The 13,406-nt window shown below is 41.3% G+C and overlaps 1 protein-coding gene across 1 annotated transcript in view; it reads right to left on the bottom strand.

The window, feature by feature from the left end:
- LOC116694559 (voltage-dependent T-type calcium channel subunit alpha-1I) overlaps positions 1-13,406 on the bottom strand; it is a gene marked incomplete at its 5' end in the record, with an annotated part of 43,695 nt that overhangs the window by 23,725 nt on the left and 6,564 nt on the right. The window contains 7 exon segments of the mRNA XM_032524329.1: positions 42-627; positions 793-885; positions 997-1,303; positions 5,060-5,219; positions 6,299-6,396; positions 6,784-6,917; positions 7,199-7,292. Coding sequence (XP_032380220.1) covers positions 42-627; positions 793-885; positions 997-1,303; positions 5,060-5,219; positions 6,299-6,396; positions 6,784-6,917; positions 7,199-7,292 — 1,472 coding nt within the window.

The following is a 13,406-nucleotide window of genomic DNA, read 5'->3' as shown; positions in this document are numbered from 1 at the left end:
CACACACACACACACACACGCACACACCCCTTTGTTCTCACCATGCTCCACCACCGGCTGCGGCAGTCGATTGACGTTCTCCGTGGCAACCAGCCTTTTCTGGTCCTGGTCCTTTACATCCATGTGACTGAGAAGGGGTGATATGAAGGGATAATTAAGACCATTCCCTCCATTTATGACAGCAGGCTCAGACTGAGGCTGCTGAGGCTGCAGATGACACTGATGATGGTGATGGTGATGATAAAGCTGGTGAAGGTGCGACAGGTCATTTGGAACGTGTCCTGAGTGCCGGTGGGCAAGTCCGTTCATTTCCCCAACTCCGCTCCCTCTGGCAGCTCCGCCTCCTCTGTCTTTCTGGCACACGCACATGCAGTGAAAGTGTGTGCGTGCCTGACCATAGCAGCGGAAGACTCGTCGCCACGCCTTGCGGCCCAGGTGCGCCAGGTAGCGAATGATCTCCTCGTAGCAGCTTCCTGGTTGGCTGTCACTGGCCAGCGTGGAAGCTGATTGGTGGAGCTGCCGGGCGCACTGCTCTGACTTCATTAAGGCGTGTTCTCTCTGCTTCGTTTCAGAAAATTGGGTTGCTATGACAACCAGGCACAGGTTGATCATGAAGAAGGAGCCCACCTGATCATGACAAGGCACATATTACACACTGTTGTAACACATGGTACACATTTTGTATGTTGTCTAGCTGTGTGTGTGTGTGTGCGCGTGTGTGTGTGTGTGTGTGTGTGTGTGTGTGTGTGTATGTGTGTGTGTGTGTGTGTGAGTGAGTGTTTGTGCACTTACTATAATAAGGAAGATGAAGTAGATGAAGTTGTAGAAGGAATGTGCATCCATGACGTAGTACATGATGTCTACCCAACCTTCTAGAGTAATTACCTGTATAAAAGCACACACCCACAGTAATCACAGTAATGTGTGGCACGCAGTGTGCATCATCATTTATTGATTAAAGATGTATCCCTTTATATAAATACTTCAAACATTTACCTGAAAAATGGCAATCCATGCATATCCAATGTTATCAAAGTTAATTGCTCCTTTGTGTGGGTTTACTTCCCCGGCTCGACACTCGTTGTAATACTGGTACCAGTTTACACATGACACCGGTTCATCCGCTCCCATCTCTGAAAGGGCCTCCTCAGCACTCAGGAAGCAGGAAGTCCTGCCCACACGGCGGCGAGGCACATCAGAGCATCGAAGCATCCCGTTCTCCCGTTCCATTGAGCAGATGAAGGGGTGGTCATCGGTGGGACCTGGCCGATAGTAGCCATTCAGGAAGGAGACGTTATATCTCCTGGAGAAGAGAACAAACATTTTATATTATTATTTATTCATGTATACAAAAAAAAATTGTATTATTAACTAATATACAGTATTTAAATGTAACACAGGAACCAAACACCACTTTATGCAGTGCTGCTACATTCCAGAAAGAAATATTGCATTTTTGACTCCACTCCATTTTTGTAAACAAAACAAGCACACAGCTGATGCCAATCCCCCCCTCCCCCCCTCCCCCCCACCTTCGTCAAAGTATTTTTTTCACCCTGTATTTTTTTCACCTTGTTATTGATGGACAGTGCTACATTGTGTGAGAGATTATTTGCTCCAAGTGAGAATGTTACGTGTGAACACTATTGCAGGCTATATGCCAATGTTGTTATAAAAAAAAAAAACATTTGCACAATGCGAGCCGATCCACTTTTCCATGTTGATAAGAGCATTAAAATGAGAAAAAAATAATTGGACAAAAAGAAAACAAGGGACAATCAGAATAGACAAAAATGTGTGATTAATTGAGATTAATTGCGAGTTAACTATGACATAAATGTGAATAATTGCAATTAAATATTTTAATTGTTTGACAGCAGTATTATAAATTTAACTTCCCCACAATATAACGGCCTACAAGTCATGCTGAAACGATCAGACCATTAAACACATTTTTCCGTTTCCATTTTATAAAACGTGAGGATTTTTCTGCATTGAGTACTTTTACTTTTAATACTTTATTAAATGTTTCTGATGATACTTACATACTTTTACTTTAGTAACATATTCTTTTACTTTCAATTAAGTAAGATTTACTTAAGTAACATACGTTTACTTGAGTAACAGATATTTTTGCAGGATTTTTACTTGTAACAAAGTACTTTTACAATGTTGTATTAGTACTTTTACTTAAAGTAAAGGATCTGAATACTTCTTTCACCACTGACTGTATGTTTCCTGACTGTCAGCAAATCCTCCGAAAAGACCAAAACCAACAATGCTTAAGTCTGTTTCTCAAAATTTTGCAACTTCTTTTTCCAGTCTGTGGCACTCAGCCCCAAGCCCATTTGATCCTTAATGTTAATCTTTAAAAGTGGGTCACAGAAATATATATATAGTTGTATTTTTGCATTAACAGCTGGATACTGTCGTTTTCAGTTTACTCAGCCATGGATTAATAGACATTTGGTGAGCTAGTGGGTAATCACAACAACAGGACCGTCCGTGAATGTGAGATTAACTAATTAACTATAATGTCGATGTTCATTAAAAGGAAGGGACATGACACCCAGTGTAACGCTGTGGCTTACTGATGTGTTTTTAATAGTTTGTTGGACAATTGAGCTCTATAGCACAGAGAAATAAGACAGATAATACTTGTTAGTCGAATCAATTCATTGCTGTTTTTGTCCAATAGGAAACACATAGAATATCACTGGTCTTATGCTTTAAACTGCCAAAACAAAACAAAATGAGGCCTAAAATAGGACAACATGTTTCTGGATAAAATCATGTAAAGCTTTTTAACAACTTGTAAAGATTTTTTGGAAAACAAACAAAAGGTCTGTTTTCTGAAAAAAACAGACAGTCTATAATACACAAGAGTGCTTCAGGAGGAAATGAGGAAACAGAAAGAGAAATACAGATGAAGGGGAAAAAAGAGAGGGTGCAGTGGCGAGATAAGCAATCAATCATCTGTGGTGTAGAGAAGGGTCACAGAGGAGCACTGCTCCCTTCCTTCTTATTAAGAAAGTCATATTGCTGTTTATGAAGCAGAGAAAAATCCAAATTGCTAACTGAAAATAAAATCTAGAGAAGGATTAGTTTTGTAAAATGTAAAGGCTACTTTGACAGCATGCTAATGTGACACTAGTCTCGTATTGCCAGACCTTCCTCCACAGCGCTGCGAAGGAGGGTCTGGCTAGTCCACACAGCATTCCAGGATAGGATCAAAAAAACCTGCTCTGGTTTATTGGCATTTCTTTAAACCAATTACAATTGGATATAGCCATGGTACCGCTGCAAAATAGCCTCGGTAAAGGAACTTATTTTGGTGGAACAGGTGGACGTTCAAAAGTTGTTTTAGTCGTGCAACAGAAAACTCAGATTGGACAGATAGTCTAGCTAGCTGTCTGGATTTACCCTGCAGGGATCTGAGGACCAGGTAACCATAGTCCTCAGAAATCAAACAGACTTAAGAATTCCAACAAAATGAAAGCAGAAGCTAACAGACATCCGGCGGAATTTCCCGCAGGACCTCAGCAAACGGAGGTGGAAGTGGAATCTTGACTAGTTTGACACAAGATTGTGCTACGTGATATTGCCTTTCCTGATACAGCTGTAGTATGTTAGAAAGTCAATCCCAGACTCCTGCCTTTGTGATATAAAATAGTTATGTAGCATCATTTCAAAAACATCAGCTTTTGTGACAAAAACAAAAGCTGATACTTTTGTTTTGTCACAATGCTGTGTAACTGAGTAGTCCATTCTGCTCATTCTTAAATGACAATCCCTTCTTAAAACCTTTCTATTAAAAAAAGCCTTTAATTATTGTCGGCCCGAAGTTGTATCCTGTTTACTGTTCCACTCTGTTTCCTGTGTTTTATTTATTTATTTTTTGTGTTTAATCTTATTTTATTGTACTGGGGGTATATTTTTTTTCTATCTACTTATGGTGGTGCAGATTTGTTTTCAGCTATTTCAATATTATTTATTATAATGCAATATATATTACATACAGTATATAATATGTTATTATTATTATCATAAGAATTAGCTATTATTTATTATAGTATAGTATAAAGTTACATTAGCAACTGTACATTCACTATAAGTCAATAATTGTATCCGACTACTCCAAAACAGTTAAATAATACAACAGCTGTTCGGATGCACCCCCACATCTGCATGCACCACTGTCAGGAATTGTTATCTGAGTGGGATGGTTGAGTAGATGTAAGGTCAGGTGGGGAACATGAAGTTATCTGATGTTATGTGATATTATCTGGTCTTGTTTGTGAACATGTGAGCAGGAGCGAGAGTGAGAGCGAGAGTGAGAGCGATGGTGTAACGCCATCAGTTTGACAGCGATCGAGCATGACAGGCCCAATGGTGGCCCAATGGTTAGCACTGTGCCCTCACAGCGGGTTCGTTCCGGGCCTTTTTGTGTGGAGTTTGGATTTTCTCCCCATGTTTGGGTGGTGTTTCCCCCACCATAACATTTTTAAATAACATGTACTAGTTTCACGAGTCAGTGCCTTTGATCAAGGCACTGGCTCAGATCTGGAGTTGGTCCCCGGGGGGCTGTAAATGGCTGCCCACTGCTCCCTTGAGGGATGGGTTAAATGCAGAAAACCAAATTCGCTACATGTATGTGTATGTGACAATAAAAGTACATTTACCTTACATGAGGGAGAGAACTGGAGTGAAAGTGAAACTGAGGGTGCATGTTGAAACAGCCACAGAGAGTCCCTAAATTGCGACACACAAATTTCACTTAGCCCTCTTAATCCCTTGATTTGTGATCTCTAACGCTGGAGGTTCCAGCAGGAAACACATTTACTTCTTCCCAGACAGAGCTGATTAGACAACAAACAAGATCAGACTATCAGTGATATTGATCCCCTCTTAGAAATAATAGCTGAGTGAAAGTAGCTTATCATAATTGATTGAGCCAATTGTGAGCAAACATTAATGATTGTAACTACTGTTTAAATAAAGAATAGTAATGAGGCCAGGGCATCCTTTGTGACATCTGCAAGTTACTATGGTAACTCACATCTTGACATCCTCTCCCATGAAACAGCGGTTCCTCAGTAGCCCCGCCCACAGCTGCACGCCAACGATGCCAAAGATGAAGAAGACGAAGAAGCACAGTGCCAGCACATTGCCCAGCATGGGAAGTGTGTCTAGGAGGAGGGTCACCAGGATACGCATACCTGCCAACACACACACATACAGCACAAACACCATAGGCAACTGCGCACATACTAGCAAATATCTGCATGTAACTTTAAATTGGCAGTTATAGGAAGTATAGGCCAGACAGGAGAACTCTCTCAATGTATTCTGCTCAAAAACTGGAGCAGTGCAATTAATTGAATGGCAAATAAATAGGGTTCAAACACTAAAAATACTAATTGGCCTCCCCTACACTCTGCTGAAGATACAAATTCCTTCTCTTCACTGCCTCAGGACTTGGCTACTTCAAACACACTTGTGCCAAAATTACAGAGTGTAGTCAAAACAAAAAAAACTAAGTTGGCTGGCCAAGAACAACGCGAGAATCCAAATGATTACCATGACTTTGTCCACTGTGTCCTGATTTGTTTAAACATGCGTCCATCAAAAGGAAAGCTGCAGCTGTTAATGGCGATGAAATGAAGTGGAGTAAACAGTGCAGCCAGAGTACAAGGACACATTTTTTTTATTGCCTTTGCTATGAATGTGATTGCTGAATTTCAGCTGAGGGTGTTCCCATGTCAGCTGAATAACATAGGTATCGGCATCCCTTTTTATACATTGTACACTAATCACAGGGGACAGGAAGTTGGTTGGAAGGAAACTAAAAGAAGTCTTGCACAGTCATCCTATTTATTATTAAGTTAGTGGCTTTCTGAAGTGACCTACTGACTTGTGGAAACACTTGGTATCTTTCCTGTTGAGGCTCTGCCAAGCCTGTACTGCAGTCATCTTCACTTCTTGCTTGTTTTGAGAGCTTTTTGCCTTTAATCTGGTCTTTAGCAAGTCAAACAGTCAAGAACTTTATATGTTTTGATCATAAAAACCTTCGTAATTGCCTTCTTTCTTCTTTCTTTGCAGCCTTTGACCTGCTGCATTATTCTAAAGTCAGGAGAGTCCTATACGATTCACCCAATTTGGGTGGCTGTGAGGTCTTTAACCTCACAGCCACTGGTTCATTTAAAATCCAATGTACTTGAGCACAGAGCCAAAAGAAAATCGGTCAGAATCCTCTCTGAGTGCAGTGGATCTTAGAGTAAAAAGGAGAAAAACTCACTGGGAACTCTGTTGATGGCTCGCAGGGGGCGGAGAACCCGGACGGTCCTGATAGCTGATAGGCTGACGTTGTGTCCATCAAGCGAGTACTCCAGCATTCTGCGGAGAGGGAAAGCCACCTCTGTGTCACTGGCATCTTGATCAGCCTGACCTTGGCAAACCCTGAACGCCTACAGGGAATCCAGCAGAACGCAGTGCACTGTCTCTGGGATACATAGCCTTTTAACTACCAATCACCGAGGCGTATGTCTCTCAGGGCCCAATGTAATGATGCTATTGTCATTCTGCGGAGATGCCACGCACACACAAACGTCCGCCGGTTCGTCTAAGCACGCGCACACACACGTTTGACATTTAACTGGCATTAAACAAGTGTCTAAGCTTCACACAAAACACACACATACACACACAATTTTGGCTCATATTTAATGTCAGATTTGCGTGTGTACGTGTGCAAGTGGCTGTGTGCAACTGTCAAACACTTACCCAACTATAACAATGAAGAAGTCCAATCTGTTCCATGTGTCGCCTAGATAACCGCTCTGACCTATGACCCCGAGAGCCACCATCTTCACCACCATTTCCCCGGCAAAAAATGCAAAGATCCCATCATCCAGAGCCTATGCGCACACACACGCATACACAAACACACGCACACACACACACACACACACACACACACACACACACACACACACACACAGGATTAGTGTAAACTGATTAAGTGGGGGGGAAATTAAAGCAAAAACTTTTTAGTCCCTTGATAATAAAGTCATAACATAATTAGTTTGTAATTTCAGATTCTGTGTGTGTGTGTGTGGTGTGTGTGTGTGTGTGTGTGTGTGTGTGTGTGTGTGTGTGCGTGTGTGTGTGTGTGTGTGTGTGTGTGTGTGTGCTTTACCTGCAGCAGGAAAGGTGTGTGGCCACAGGGCTGGAACATCCCTAGAGTTACACAGTTTAGCAGGATGGCCAATATGCTCACACGCTCAAACCATGTGACACAAGGTTAAGGAGCAACACCACCGAAGAGTTTGAACATTAACAACAACAAGAATCAATATAAGAACATCTCCTGAAGCTGTGATTGCAGATGTAGCTAATTAGGGTTGATTGACAGTCGTCTCAGCCAATCATGACAAGCCAAGTAGATTGCTTCTTGCCCTTTTCACTTCAGTTCCATCCTGGTGTCCTCCCTTTAGCCCACATTAGAATTATCTGGCTTTGGTACCTGTCAAGATGTTGGTAAGCAGTAAATCCTAATCCAAGCTATATCATCACCAGATTGTAGTTTCGGAACAAGCTTTGTTTTCTTGGCATTTCCCCTAGATATATTTGCGTTTTTTCGACGCTGTCGGCCATTTTCGTAGCTTCTTCTTGGATGCGTGCTTACGATCTGGCACCTAGTCGCTATGTTTTTACAGAGGGTGATGCCCAGAAATGTCCCTAACACAGCAAAAATGATAACAAAATACAGGCAGAGAGCAGGGTTTCTGCAAACACAGGCCACACACTTCTAGTGGGTCATAATTGATGATTGAGAGACATTATTTTTGTATGAGTCTACATCTTTAAGGAAAATCCTACTCATTTTGCCATTAAGATTCAAATAATTGAATTACGCATGGGTGACAACTAGGGATGGGAATCAATAACCATATGTATCTTTTTGTGGGATTAAAAAAAAAAAAAAAAAAGTAATACTTTTTCCCAAAGCAACTACATCATATTCGAAAGCAGAAAATGCAGAAAACACACGTTATGTACTTCTTTATACATTTCAGACTGACTGACTGATGTGCATTCATTTTAGAAAACAAAACAAAGCGCAATAAGTGAAAATTGCAATACAAATCAAATCCCATGCACCCATGTATTGTGAAAGATTCAAATGACAAAAGCATATCGTCCCATATAAACTCTCCCAATCCAAACTCTATCGTCTTTACAACATAAAGGAAAACCCAACAAAAAGTGTTTTAGGTGTTGGGCTACCACAAGCCGCCAGAACAGCTTCAGCGCTCTTTGTCATAGCTTCTACAAGTCTTGGGAACTCTACTATTGGACTGATGAACACAACTCTTTCAAAAGATATTGGAGAGCACTGTCTAACTTGTCACGTCCACATTTCCCATTGAGATTTGATTCACATCATTTTCATTCTCATCAAACCATTCAGTGACCTCTCGTGCCCTGTGTGGAATCATCTGCATTCATTTTGTTTCTCTGTTCAAATATTCCGATTTTTTTCTTTGATTTACCACCCATCTGTGTCTAGCCAATGGTAATGTCTGTAAAAACCCAGAGGAAACCCTGAGGAAACTGACTGGTAGACGTTAAAGGTTTAGCCATGTCTATATTGCAAGGAACAGAATTTACTAAACTAGACTGACAAAATATCTCTAAGCATACACACACAATCCAAGGGGTGAATGTGCGCTTCACAGATGGAAAAATCTAATTTGTATGGACAGAGCGGAATGTAGCTGAATGAACCAAAAAAAACTACTTTTACAAGGGTGGAAACTTGCTGTAATAAGCTTAAATGTATCAACTTTCATTTACAAGCACAACTTCTGACAGTGCATTTTGACATGTTTTATACTCGCAACTACAAAGGATAAACGGCTACCATGAAACAGTTGGTAAGACATTTGAAGTCAGTTTAAGTTTAAACTTGCATATGGTGTGTGGTTGTGCATCTGTGTAACTTCCTAGCTGTCAAACTGGAAGATAGAGCACGGCTCAGAAGTGGAAAGCAGAGAGGTTTAAAGAGAGAAATAGTCTGAAGTAGAACGTTAAAGGAAAGATTGTGTTGGCTTTATAGAAACACAGAGATGCACACACATACACACTCAAATCTGAGCGCAAATGTGAAAACTGCTGAGTGGATGACAGGAACGTATTCAAAAGCCAATGACGCATATATAACAAAGCCTGGAGGATGCACATGGACACATACACATAGACACACACACACATGCACACACACAGAGTCCCCTTCCCGGACACTTTGCTCTCGAGAGGGCAGAAAAATTAATGAGAGTACAATCCTTTATCACCCTTGAGACCAAGAGAGAAAGAGCAAGAGAGGGGAAAGAGAGAGGAAAAAGAGAGGAATGAGTGAGGGTAATCCAGTGTCCTCCCTTTGCTGTGGTTGCCATGGGAACCCCCATCTCACCGTGGGAACTGACTTCTGAGTTTCACAATCCGCTTGCATCCTGTCTGGACTGGAACACAACACAATTAATACGCACAGATAAACACACACACAGCAGCTCCCTTCTTCATTTTCTCAATCTTGGGGGGGTTCGTTTTAATCCTGTTCTATCTGTATAAATAACAGCAGCTTATTTCACCCTGACACACAGACACACGCACACATAGTAAGACAAGGATCGGGGCAGGGTCAAGGTGTGAGTGATGAATGAGATGGGAGTATTTCCACGTTTGGGCCATTATTCAACATCAGTGATGAAACACAGGGCAAACATCCTCTCCTCTGTCCCTCTGTTACGCTCACACTCAACCTTTCCCTCTACCATCTCTCATTTTCCTCTACAGCCATTTTCCCCATCTCTGGCCCAAATATTTTTCTCTTTCCTCCACTCCTCCTTCTCTCTGTCCATCCCTATTCTGTTATATAGTGTAATTTCCAATCTTCATTCCGTATAATTTCTCTCATATCTTCCTTGCCTCACTCCTCTCCTGTGCACATACACTCCCCGTTCTCTACGAAACTGCTTTTTCTCCGTGCCCTCCCTCTCTGTTTCTACACCTCTCCACATATGACTGCCCTCAAAGCTTTAGTCTCTCAGTCAGAAACCTGAATCTCAGCCAACAGATAAACTACAAATATACTTAACAATTAACACAGTCAGAGAGATGGAGAGGCAGAGGGACAGACAAGGTGATATAAGGTGATAGATATGGAAATCCAGTTAGGGATAGGTAGAGGAGAGAAAAAGGAAAGGGCAAGAAACAAGTGAAATTAGAGATGAGGTGAAAAAAATGGCTTTATGCCTAAGTGAAAAAAAGCACAGTTGAACAGTGCAATGAGAGAGGTTAAGACACTGCCGATTGGAGCTTAAAGTGTAAACAACTGAAAATATTGCGTGTCCTCTCTCTCTAATTGCCTCAAGGTCTCGTTCTTCCTTCCCCGTCAACAACCACTACCTCCTCCCTATATCTCATGCTCTTCCCGTATCAAACTTTCTCTCCTCGAGTGCCAACACAGGTAGTAAAGGTCAGGCACACATTATAAATCAAATCAGATCACATCACCCTGATCTTTTTGGCATCATCCTCCTCCCTAGGCCGGCGGTGCTAAGGCCAGCATGGGGCAGCAGTTTCATATGCAATGCTCATTAACTTAAAAGGATCGTCCATAGGGAAACACAGGCCATCTGGATACATGGCAGAACACACGTATGTGCATTTAGATTTATTAATGTGGTGCCACTCTCAGAAGGCACCCTTTATAAAAGATTAGAAGTTGTAACTTTAATAGCTTAATGTATAAGTTATAAACCATTAAGAAGAACAACTTAATTGCCAGGTTGTAAAATTGCGTTTGGCTGGTTTATATCCTTCTCCTGCGACACACTTGCCTTGTCTTTTTACTTAACTCTTAAATTTATTAGGAAGATTTCTCCAGTGGACCATTTAACCACTTGCCTTTTTGGAAAAGCTCCGCAGAGAATGAGGACAAAAAACCCATTTATTACCAGTTTATTATCATTTACTTGCTGCTAGCTTTAAGAATTGTTGTAAAATCACTTCACTAATGGCTCACTAACATTTATAATTGCAACCAATCTGGATTATTACAAATAGAGAAACTTAATCCTAAAAAGAAAAGAAATATATTAAAATCTTTGCTAGCCATGCTAGTGGCATGGCTTTATGGATCGCAATGTCAGTTGGTTGGCTGATTGGTTCATCACTTTGGTTCAGAGTGCTGAAATATTTCAACAACTACAGGATGGATTGCCATAAAATTTGGTACAGATATTCACGGTACCCCAGAAGATGAATCCTAATAACTCCTAATATATGTATGCTGTATATATACAGACAGAACCAATATCAAGGGCAATGGCAAGAGTTAGCTAGCATGCATGTCGTCTTTATAGCAATGCAACATGCAAACTAAACACAGATCCCGATGGAGGTGTCTGTATCTGCAGAGACCCTGACCTCTGCCTGTGTGTTTTTGTTTTTTTATTTTTCATTGTGTGGGATGTTTATGGGCGTCAACAAAGAGCCTTCGTGCCCCAAGTGGGTGTGTAACTCCCAGCCAATAACAGCGTTTCAGCGTGCAGTTTGTGCAACCGCTGCTTTTATTAGTTATGTGTTTCTTATTGCTTTAGAACATAACCGCTGTGAAACTATCCGGAAATATTGTTTTATTACTCTGATTCACTGCTTTCTACAGGCTCCTTCTCTGCATTCACTCTCTAGCTGGCTCGACCACTGCTGCATCTTTGCTCTCTTTCTGGATCTGAGCGGGGAAGGAGGGGCCAACCATGAACATTGTGTGTTTACGAACAGTAAGCGAAACTTACTACATATTCTACAGTCCCTGACAAAAGTCTTGTCGCTTGAAGTGCCGCTGAAATATATTTCTAATCAAGCTTTATTTACAAGAAATGGCTCATTTAATCCCAACAGCCTTGTAATAATGTTTCAGTGCAAAACGAAACTGTCAAAAAGTTTCTAATATTCACAGCTTGGAAAGCCCATTAGTCAATTTTTGCAAAGACATAAGTGTTGTCGCCTTGTCATATGAGCTTCACTGTGACTAATAATGGATCAATTAGGTCTCAGGTGTGTATAAAAACAACCCCAGTCACATAGCATTCACATCAACTGTAACTAGACACTGCAAACATGCCTAAGATTCACCCGAGACTAAAGTTTTGATTATCAAGAGGCTGAAGACCCGATCCACTGCTGATTGTGCAGACACCTTCATGTGTCTCAGTGTCAAGTACAGAGGATTAAAAAACATTTGAAGACACTGGAGATGTTTTGACAAGCCCAGGTCAAGAGACCCCGCAAGACAACTGCTCGAGAGGACCATTTGTTGGCTTGAAAATCCAAGGCCAGCCCATTTCCACTGCAGCAGAGCTCCCCCAGACCTGGTCCCCTGAAGTCTGTGTCAACCAGAACGGTTTGTCGGATTTGTCTCAAAATGGCCTCCATGGTCGAATCAGTGCCCAGAAGCCAGCACTAAACAAAGACAATTGAAAAACCGTGTGGCATTTGCCAAGGCCCACAGCCTGCTAAAAGGATGGACGCTGGAGAAGTGGAAGAAAGTGGATTTTCAGATGAATCTGTTGAATTACACCAGAGTCACCACAAATATTGCAGGAGACCTACTGGAGCCCGCATGGATCCAAGATTCACCCAGAAAACAGTGAAGTTTGGTGGCGGAAAAATCATGGTCTGGGTTACATAGTATGGGGTGTGCGAGAGATCTGCAGGGTGGAAGGCAAATCAATAGTCTCAAATACCAAGAAATCTTAGCTACCTCTTATATTCCCAACCATAAAAGAGGCCAAATTTGCAGCAGGATGGTGCATCACATACTTCCATCTCCACTTCCAAGTTCCTCAAGGCGAAGAAGATCAAGAGCTCCAGGATTGGGCGGCCCAGTCACCAGACATGAACATCATTGAGCATATGTGGGTAGGATGAAAAGGAAGCATGGAAGACCAAACAAAGTATTGATGAACTCTGGGAGGCATGCAAGACTGCTTTCTAGCTATCCTGATGACTTCATCAATACATTGTATGAATCCTTGCCAAAAAGCATGGATGCAGTCCTCAAGCTCATGGAAGTCATACAAGATATTAGATTTGAATCTCACAGCACCACTATTTAATTTGCTGACATATTTTAGTATTTGCAGTAAATTGTTCAATTTCTGTTTAGGCGACAAACCTTTGTCTTGCCAAAATTTGACCTTTCTGCTTGTTTAAATAATAAATCTTTTTTTAGTGAAACTAATTTATTTCAGTGCATTGAACATCATTTGGGAGGATTTTAGCTTTTCATTTGAGCTACTTCTTACACCAATTTATTAATTAAAAGTCAGGTTAATAGC

Source organism: Etheostoma spectabile, chromosome 2 (genome assembly GCF_008692095.1).
Source record: "Etheostoma spectabile isolate EspeVRDwgs_2016 chromosome 2, UIUC_Espe_1.0, whole genome shotgun sequence".
Taxonomy (NCBI): Eukaryota; Metazoa; Chordata; class Actinopteri; order Perciformes; family Percidae; genus Etheostoma; species Etheostoma spectabile.
This window is presented reverse-complemented; position numbering and strand designations above follow the sequence as displayed.